Source organism: Centroberyx gerrardi, chromosome 14, assembly GCF_048128805.1.
Source record: "Centroberyx gerrardi isolate f3 chromosome 14, fCenGer3.hap1.cur.20231027, whole genome shotgun sequence".
Classification (NCBI taxonomy): Eukaryota; Metazoa; Chordata; class Actinopteri; order Beryciformes; family Berycidae; genus Centroberyx; species Centroberyx gerrardi.
The window spans coordinates 8828428-8838680 of record NC_136010.1 but is presented as its reverse complement, the minus strand read 5'-3'; the positions used below and the strand labels follow the sequence as shown (position 1 = coordinate 8838680).

At 41.3% G+C, this 10253-nt stretch overlaps 1 protein-coding gene across 2 annotated transcripts in view; it reads left to right on the top strand.

Annotated features, from left to right (window-relative positions):
- The first annotated feature begins 517 nt into the window (after window positions 1-517).
- The window catches only part of cntn3a.1 (contactin 3a, tandem duplicate 1), a 61229-nt gene continuing 51493 nt past the window's right edge, over window positions 518-10253 (top strand). Inside the window, exons 1-2 of one of the 2 annotated variants that reach the window (XM_071907423.2) lie at window positions 518-575; window positions 8703-8835. In XM_071907423.2, the coding sequence (XP_071763524.2) occupies window positions 521-575; window positions 8703-8835 (188 nt within the window). In that variant the 5' untranslated portion in view covers window positions 518-520. The remainder of the gene's footprint in view (window positions 576-8702; window positions 8836-10253) is intronic. The other variant, XM_071907422.2, reaches the window with a different exon arrangement.

The window sequence follows — 10253 nt, the reverse complement described above, 5'->3', positions numbered from 1 at the left end:
AGCACAAGTGTTTTGTAAGTGCGTCGTGAGGACAAATCAACATCTACGTTTGCACCAGAGACTGATTTTGTGTTTCTTGATTACACTCAGCTACTGTATACACATTAAATAGCTGGAATTAAACAATAGCTGCAATTCTGAAAACAACCGCCACCGGCAACGGCACCTAGACGTGGGGAATGTTGTTTGCAAAGATTTAAGTTTTTTTTTTCTTTTAATTATTTGCGGCTTTCAGGATAGAACACATTTTCACCTTCCTCTAGTATTTCATGTCTTAGAAGTCATTGCCAAGGAAACATGGACAATTACTGTCCTTGTGAAATGAAACACTCTGACTGACTAGACCAGTGACCGGAGACCGCTGGTTGTGAATGTCTAATGGCTTCTCTCTCTTGCTCTCTTTCCACCCTCCTTTTCTTTTCCTTTGACAGAAGAACAGTGAAAGTGTCGGAAAGGACAAAGCCAGGATTCTGCACACCTGTGATTGGATGTGAGCTTGTATTGACCTGAGACCATTAAAATGGAGTTGCTATGGAAACTTATACTGCTGCTGTCATTGGTGGAGTGCCTGGCAGGTAAGCCTCCCAAACATTCACTTTTTTTTTTTTTTGTCTTGTTAGCATAGGGGGTATGAATTGTTATTTGCAGATTTTGTGTGATGGAGGCTTGACATACAGGACAGATATGGCACTCAAAAATGAAATGCAAAACTAAAAGGTTTAATTTGATTTTAGGGCAAAAGCTTTCTACAATTTTACAAATGGCAGGAAGAGTTTGCGCTATTATGCATTGGCAGCTCAAAGCAGCACATCAGCGGACCGTCTTGTGCATAGCAGCTATCGCCTTTTTTCTCTGTCAGTGAATCCTGTTGGGGAAGAATAAGAAAGGTTTCTATCTCTTAAAGACATGACTTATCTAGCAGCAGAATGGCCAGTCATTCATTTTAAAGAGCACCTCAATTGTTGCCTTAATTGAGGCTGCACTGGTAGTACAGGAATCTTGTCATTGATCTTGCTTTTAATGAGAGACCTAATTCCCCTCCCTTACAAAATGTCCAGGGTCAAATGCTTGGTCTCTTTAGAATGTCACAATTTGCAGCTGAGAACAAGATGAATAAGGGCTTTGTCACACAAGCACAGTATCTTGAGGAATCAGTAATCTTTCATGTTGCCTTGCTCCGAATCAGCAGCCCCTCCTCACAGCTGGGACCTAAAATAATTAGTGTACCAGTGTGTGTGTGTGCATGTGACTGGGTCTGTGACTGTGTCTGTGACTGTGTGTGTTTATTTGTGCATACACATCTCTGTTTAATAGCACGACAGCACGCTGGCGCCTAAATTTGCCTACATGGCAATTAGCACCACTTATCACTAAATCCAATACACATCAGTGGTTGTCTAATGAGGCTTTCCTCAGGGAACTGTGACTCACTATGGGATTAGTATCTTCACCATTAGTCTGGATCACATATTATGCCCTAGTTAGGCAATCTTTTAAATGCACAGACAAGAGAACGTCTGCAACATCGGCAGCAATCTTGGCACAAACCCGATGGCGTTTTGATTTCGCAGACAAACGGCTTCAAGGAGGCGACTCACGTCTGCACTCTGTGGGAGCGATGCACACCGGATCACCCCCACAAAACTTACTCCTGTAATTAGGAGGTGCCGATATGACATTCAAAGTTATCCCTTCAAAGCACATTAGAACTTAACAAAGGAGCGGTGAGCAAATCATTTCTAAAAAAGCATTGTGTTGCACAGCCCTTGCCTCACTCTCGGGGCTCACACTCGCAGTTGGTAACTCAGAGTAACCGAGCATTAATATTCAGGATGGGATTATATTACATATGCTCCGCTCGCAAGACAAGCATGGCGCAATAGCGTAACGATAGACTTCCAAAGCCTCTGCGTTCTGAGAAAGGCATGATAAGCATTTTAGTATGCAGGCGTACCATATTGGGTATGGAAAGCACAGCGTGAGGGTGTGAGATAGGTGCTGTTATGTAGGTTATTTATCCTGACTCGAAAGTGTTTTTTTTTTGTTTTTTTTTACAGTGCATGGGCTGTGTGGGTGAGTAGAGGGGCCAAGGGAAGGCATTCCCATAGTGAGTTCATCTGGAGTTAACTAGCTTTCCACCAGGCCTCCCTGAGGGTCTGGAAGGCCCAAGGCAGGGGTGTGTGTTTGTGTGTGTGTGTGTGTGTGTGTGTGTGAGAGAGAGAGAGAGCGAGAGAGAAAGAGGCATTGAGGTAGGGCTGGATGCGGTTTGCCACACATGGATACAGCTAACCTTCACACAGCAAACTGCTTCCATCACTGGGTCAACAGCCTCTGTATGATGGAAGTGGTTGCATCATGTAGTAGTAGTTTTCCCAAAGGCGCTTTACAGAAACAGCCCAATCTCAGAAAGTAACTCAGTAAATGATCTGAAAGGATTGGAGGGAAGAGATGGAAATTCTGCTCAATTAACACCCCACAGCATTTCAAAAAATATTGAAAAATTATAAAATATATGTAAGGGATAATGTGCAGCGCGACAGTCATTATCACACAATAATCCTCGACAAGGGAGATCAAGACCCTGCTGAGACGCTCGCTGTACATTTTCCCGCTTATTACACGGCTACTTATAGACGTTAGTCATCTGACACGAAATATTGATTTAAAATTATGTTATTACAAGCTAGATTAATTTACAAGCCTCCGCCAAAAATTAGTTCAGCAGGACTGCAACCATAGAAACATCCTTAGTATCCATGGGCAACACTGTAGCAGAACTGCAACCATAACAACCTAAACAAATCCGGTAAGATTGCCATTTGGCCTCTAACCAGCAATCAAAAGTTTAGTGCTCTCCTAAGTATTATTGGAAAAATCGTCCACGTTTAGCTTGAGTGTGTGTCTGCAGTAACCGAGGAGTAACGTCTTTTTGGCACAAGGTGTTGCTAGTTAATTCTGATGAAAAATTAACAAAATCCACTGACTTGTTGACAGCGGAGTGATATGATTAGATGTGAAACAGTGGTCTGTTATCAGAATTTAGTATTAAACAAAGCCATGTAATAAATAGGCTAATCAGATTGCATAGCAGAGGCGGTTTGGCTCGGCAGTGTTGCCATGATGCATAGCTGTCATGAAAAGTCCAAATAACACTCTTGTGATGGATTTGTTGAATAATAGTGGAGGATTTGGTTGTGATGCTGGAAACCTCGGTTAATGTGGTGAAGTTTAGCACACAGCCAAAAGAAGTGCATACTAGGCCTCACAATTTTACTACCACTACTATTCAATTAACTCAGGTTCACAAGTCTTGTGATGCCAGTGGGAAATTAAGGGCATGTTTCTGGCCAACACTATAATCTCCTAGAACTGGTTTTACTCTCCTCTGTAGCCCCTTTTGAGAATTCCAGGGCCGATTGCCAGACCAAATATTGACTGAACTCATTGATTCATCAGAACATAGCAAAGCCTTTTAGGAATCCTTGAGCAAGGATTTTATTGCACCTTTGAAGTACAGCATGTGTGAAGATGCAGAATATTCCCTAGTGAAGCTTCCTCCCAGAGCTGGAATGAAAATAAAATCTAAATGTATTTGCATCTACAGTGTAGCTTTATTTATAGACTGGTGTAAATTAATCTATGCTGTGTGTGATTTTTTTTTTATATCCATCAATTGAAAGGCGATATAATTTTGTGACAGCACACATTCTGCAGCCTGTGGCCCTGCTGTGAGCTACTTTCTACCGGCATATTGCATTTTTCTTCCAGTCGATAAACTTCACATTAATGTGAAAATTCTACCTGTATTGCCTTAAACAAAGCCAAATAATTGACAGTAATTATGCTGTTAGCAGTCATCGCCAGGTTTTTTATTTATTATCAAAATTTCAACACCGCACTAATTACTCACACATATAGTATAATTGGAGAGTGCGGCAGAGTGTGGTGAACCTTCTGTTGTTAAACATAATAAATGTGATATTTTGGATTAGGGCCAACATTTATGTGGTTCATGTCACATTTTGTGGGAAATATTTACAATGTCAAGGAATCCATAAAACAATACTCTCCATTGTCAAAAAACCAAAGGAAATCCACAAATAGCCAAATCAGACCTTGTGTAGTATGGTCGGACACATTACTGTACAGTTGTAAACCATGATGAATGTTGCCATTAGTGTAGACCATAGCAGCTGGTAAGTGACAAATAACCTGCTAAGTAATCTTGAGGAGGAAAAGGTAGGGATATTACTCCAATTAGATGACAAATGGCATTCTCAGTGGCAATATGTTCTTGGTTTATGTAGACATTCAATAGAGAGAGCAACAACAACAACATAAAAAAGCTTTAATTTGCCATTCGCACACATGGAGTTGGATGAAATCAATTCTGCGTTTCCCCAATGAACATGGCATTGAACACAGGGAACATTACAGTGTTTTAGATGTACTAGCTTTGATTAACTATGGTGTTGTGACATGATTGGATATTGGTTGAGAATGTGTTGGCCACATTCCTCTCCTTACAGTCCATGTCAGTGAAAAATTCATTAACTTAATTAATGGGAGTGTCACAACGCAGCCTAACTAGCTAGTCAATAAGCCCTGGAATGCAGTAAGATAAAACACTATAACCGTAAGGAATGGTCTCACCTGTCTGAAACATTTTGGTACCAGTTTGAATCTTTTGGGCGATTCCTTCTCATAAAAATATGTGTTTCCTCTTATTTCTTCTTACTGTATCTGGTTATGGAACCACAAGCGCAGAGATTTTTCTTTCAAAAACAAACGGCAAAACACTTTTTCATTAATTTACTGGTCAATTATTTCATTATTTATGTTTTTTTATTTTAAAAATGTTGGCGTGTGTGTTTGGAAAGGCCTTTGGAATATTTCCCCACAAATATTTCAAGCGTTTAGACCAGCCATGATCGAACCGTACTTTGCTCGAAACAACCCGCACCTTCCTTCAGCTCTGGAGTAACATTTGAAGCCCCTGAATGAGAGACCTTAAAGGTGCACCTTATCGGCCTGGACAGAGGGGAAAGATGCTTTAAAAAGCAAGATTGGCTTTTTTTATTTGATGCATAAAACCCTGAGCTGAAGCGAATGGATTTGGGACCTCACAAACGACCGATACCTCCCCCACAGTCGACTCCCCATGTGCCTGTTTATTCATGCTGAGGTAAGCTGGAGGAATTCATTTGCTGTCAGCTAGTATTGAATTTGAGATTAGTTTTTATTTCAGCCTCCAAAACAGCTCCCTCTGCCTTCCACTTGCGCTACGATGCTGAGTCTTGTGTTGTCTGAGAAGGCTTCGAAAACTGCCGCACATATCACCATCTGGCAGCAGGTGACAGATATGAGTGGAGACGGTCTATTTTTTTATTTAAAAAAAAAAGCCCTTTTCATGATGACCTCCATCTCGTTCCCGCGGCATTGTGCAGTGAACTTCCTGTTAGCATTCTGAATCAGTGCGGCTTTCCGATGCAGCGCTTTCTCATCAGTTGGCTGGCTGTCTGTTCGGGATGCTCGGGGTTGGGCCTGCCATCCGCCTGTGTGGGCGTCGGCTCAAACACCACTCTGAATCCAACATGACTTCTTGACCCATTGCTTAGATCTTATTTCAGACGCTTAAAAGGGGCAACACCCGGCCGAGTGCAGGGTCAGTGTTAATGTTCACTTCAGTGTTTTTACCGCTTGCCCAGAAGCATTTCCACTACGCAGCCGCGAGTCTGTGCAACCAAAATGAAATCCTTTTCACAAATCAACCAAATCACAATCCTTTTCCTCAAGATCCCTTCATGCAAAGCCTGTGGATTTCAGGCTGAGCGGTGCTGGAGTAGTGTGTAGCACTTCTCTGTTTCTTGATTACCAGAAAGCAAGGCTGAAAATTATTCCGCCCCTCCCTGCTGCGTCTTACATTCATTTCCGTTCGGGCAACGAAAGAGTTTCAGAGAGTTTGCATCAGTTTGAACTGAGCCCCCAGGCACAGCCCCCGGCCTCAATCCCTTCTCATTATTCTTACACTTATTCACCAATAATAACAACAGTTGCCATGGTGCCGCCAAAGATCAGGTCAGTTCAGCTCTGCTGTAACCTACGTGCTAAGACCAAATATCTGCTATGTTGATTAATTTCACATTAAATGAATATTGAGTTAACTTTGCGTACTGCAAACCACTTAGGGATTGATTAAGAGCGCAATACACACCAAGGTTATGCAAAAGTGCTCCGACAGACACGGTTTAGTACGTTTAGGGTGTTTGCTTGTGTTTGCAGTATGGGTAATGCTAGTTATACTATGGCGAATACTCATATGTTGTATGTGCTTTAAGCTCATAGCAACAACACAAGTGATAAGTGAAAGATCCACCACATTGAAAAAGCAGCACGAAGACAAAGACAAAGGTTTTTTTCCACATTCTAAGTCAGGAGGTTATAAAAAAAATAAGTTGATCGAAAGCCGGGGCTGATCGATTTTCTTTTTCCAATTTTCAAATCTATGCATTTGCACATAAATGCTCATCAACACTCACAACGTATTTAAGAGACCCTACATAATTCTTATTATTTAAAGCAGTTTTTCAGAAAAATAATTGTCTGACAAGTGTTCAGAAAAATAATTAATTTCAATGTAATAACCTTTTTAACCTTTTCTATATCTCTCTATATCTTTTGCTATAATTTAAACCCTTGTGGGGTAAATTTAATTAAAATTGTATGTGTAATTGCTTCAGATATGACCTATCTAGATCACTAGACCTATGGTGAATTTCTGTGGAATGCTCTTTTATAGCCTCAACTACATTATCACGCAATTGAAAAAATCGAAATGGATTTTTCTGGTATCATCAGGTTTTGCTTTTATTCTCTGTGGTGTACTGTGGCTTACATATGTAGTTAAGTATTAAGACTTTAAGGGAGTATATTAGCCTGACACCATAACATAGATACTACTTTGCAAGATTAATTTTAGGCTCTGAATGTGTAAATGTATGTGAAATGATAACTGAAGTAATTAATCAATGTATTAAGGCATTATTGTCTATCACAAAAGATTGATTCATCTCATGTTTACCGGAGGCTTCACATCCTGGCGACGAGTTTGTGTACAATGTGTGTGAGCGCGTGTGTTTGAATTGGGACCCTATAAGAAGTGTCCTCTGGTAATCAATCAACTCTCAACGCTGCTTCGAGGGACACGCTTCATCTAACAAAGATTATAATTAGGCGGCCTTTCATTCTGTGTAACTTTCTGAGAGGTTTATCCTTGTGGAGAGGAACAATCAGTGTACAAGGTCCCTCGTCAAACATCTCCACCCTCTCGGAGAGTTATTTTGAGTCCTGAGGATAAACCTGTACTCTCAGGGCTCAGGAGACTTGAGAAAGATACCTCCCTGTCATACAAATTAGTTACCATACCTTCAGTATCTTCCCACTTCTCTGCCATTACGGAAATGCAAATGCATTCTCAGAAAGCCAAATGAATTCCCCCTCTGCCGTGGAAAGAAATGTTTATTCCAAAGAAGTGATGACTGCCCCACGGGTCACTCGTTTGTTGCAGAATTATTATGGGTCTTCCCTGCACAACATGCATTCGCTATTGTACCTTTGTAATTAACTAGGAAAGCAATGTCACAGTAGACATGCTGCTGTCTTTGTTGTTTGTCTTTTCTTGTTTCTATGGAGAGGGTTTTTTCTTACAGAGACAATGAATCATTATGTACTATGCTGTACAGATCTCTCTTTGTATCCATTCATTACAGCACACACTTGATGGTTATTCTGTGCTGAAAATAATGGCAACTGTACATATATTGCACATATGTAAAAAACAAAAGTAATTTTAATAGATTTCCTAGCAGAGTTGCTAGTTTGTTAATTATATGGTAAGCTTGAATTATCTGTAATAATGGCCATGACGGGTAGTTTTAATTAATCACTTTAGTAAATAGTGTATGCAATAATTTCCTGACAAGTTGGGGAATTTAATGAGAAGCAAATTCATTTTAGATAGCGCTTCAAACTTGGATTTCAAGAAGGAAAACAAAAAAACCCTCTCCCAAGTGTCCCCCCCCCCCCCAGATTTGGAAATTATAAGCTTTTTTTCTTCATCTGACACACAAAGGGCACAATTTTGATGGCTCAAATGAGAGGGGCCTGTGTCAAACGAGACCATATTACCCTCCATATTTGTTTTGGCGTTTTATTTCAGACTTCTTATTGGATGACATCCCCTGGGAAGGTAGTGATAACTTTGAAGGGCTTTAGATGAAATAGTGCCAAAGCGTGATGGTGGCGGTGCAGTGTGCCTTTGACAACTCCGTACTTTCAGATGGTTGCATTAAAGTTTTATGAAGGTTACCAACTGATTATGCAGTACTTCAGGGATCTTAACAACTTTTATGAATAATATGAAAAACACTCTTGGGCTGTGTGTTCACATGGTCTACGGATCCATTGCCAAACTGAGATTTTATCGAGATTCAACCTGCTCTTGTGCAGTGACACATATTACCCTCTATTCTCAACTCCCTTCCTTCCTCTTCACAGCTACCAGGAGGTGAATCATTTTATTTTTTTTCCATTACCAGTCACTAGAAAATATGTGAAAACCTCACCGGCAGTGGTTTTCTGGCAGGAGCGGAATCCTCACCAGGACATCAAAGCTAATGTATTTGTGTTGGTTCTCCTCCCAGGAAGCGGCGTCTTGCTGAGGCCCGTGTTCACCAAACAGCCCGGCAGCGTGGTGTTTCCCCTTCACCCCACCGAGAACCGCAGAGAGGTGGTGTTCAGCTGTGAGGCCCAGGGACACCCACCACCCTTCTACAGGTAACACCCGCAGGCACGGCTTCATGCGCACAGTTTGGTTTTTTGGTACAAAGAACCTTGAGGTAATATCCCAGAGCTGTCAAGTGTAACATTTACTCTGAAAACCAAGTGAGACTGGATTTATTGCCCTGGGAGAACTGGGGGGTTTGTGGACCTTACGTCTCGCCGCTGCTCACCGCCCGCAGCGCTCAGCCTCACTGTCAGCCGCGGTTAACTTGAGAATGATGACTTAATTGGCCTCATTTGCTGGTCTACTGTATATTTGCATTGGCAGGTGGACATTGATCTGCTGTAGGATCCACTTTGCGAGCTTCCACTGTCACGAGCGTCACTTACCAGTTAAGAGATGAAGCGATCTAAGAGAGTGACGCGCTGGAACTCCACCGCAATGCAATGACAGAGATCAAGTGATCAAGCGTTCCAGGGGAAAAAAAATACAGTAAATGTTTTATATACTGTACAGCACGACTGCCAAAGGCTGCACACACACATCGTCACGGGGCATCTGGTTTAGAGCTTATCAGTACTTGATAAGTACGATTCAAATCACTTGATGGATTGAGCCGCAGAAAAACATTTACTGTTTGTTTAGTGTTCAGTGCGCTGGCCCTTCCTGTATGAGCGGCCCCCCGACGATTGTCTTATAAACAAATTGATGCCCAGTTCCTGCCGCTAAAGTGATGACAAATGAAAACAAATGACAAATGATGATTTGCTTTAAAGTGCATCAAGCGCTTAAGCTATTAATTCACAATCTATCAAATGGGGCCACATAGCTGTTGTACTCCTGTCAGTGTAATTAAATGCAAATTGCAAAGCCAAGCATTTAATGTGTAATAGGTTGAAACGATCCCTCATAACATCAGCATGTGTGGCTGTTAATGTAGCTTGAAGATCCTTGGTGTTATGCCTAATGGGCACAAATTGAAATGAATGTACAAGATCTTATCACTTGGATCGGCCAGAATACTTATTAAGCAATCAGTCGCGATTTCACTGTCTGGATCCCCCCTTCTTTTAAATGAGAACCTATTTATGAGTTCAAATCTGCAAGTTTTTTGCCCTTCTGAGTTCAAGTTCTGCGAGCATGCCCGGCTCCATATCAAATCAAATTTTGTTCTAATTAGCTGTTTAATTACAGCAAGTGCCACCAACTGTGGCACTTATATACCACATTAAGAACTGATTTTCAGATTGATCACGAACTGTTATGATATCCGATTTTTATCCAGTGTAATGATGGGACTCATATTCAGATGGACATAATTCTGCCCGTTAGTTCAATCAGCGCACATCATATGACTGTCAAAGCCTTGCCAAATTTGATCAAAGATCACTTGTGCCAGCATTTGAAATGGGCTTTGAAAAGTTTTTGGGTCCTTGGGCGGTTCTGCAGCAGGACACACTCTGAACCATAT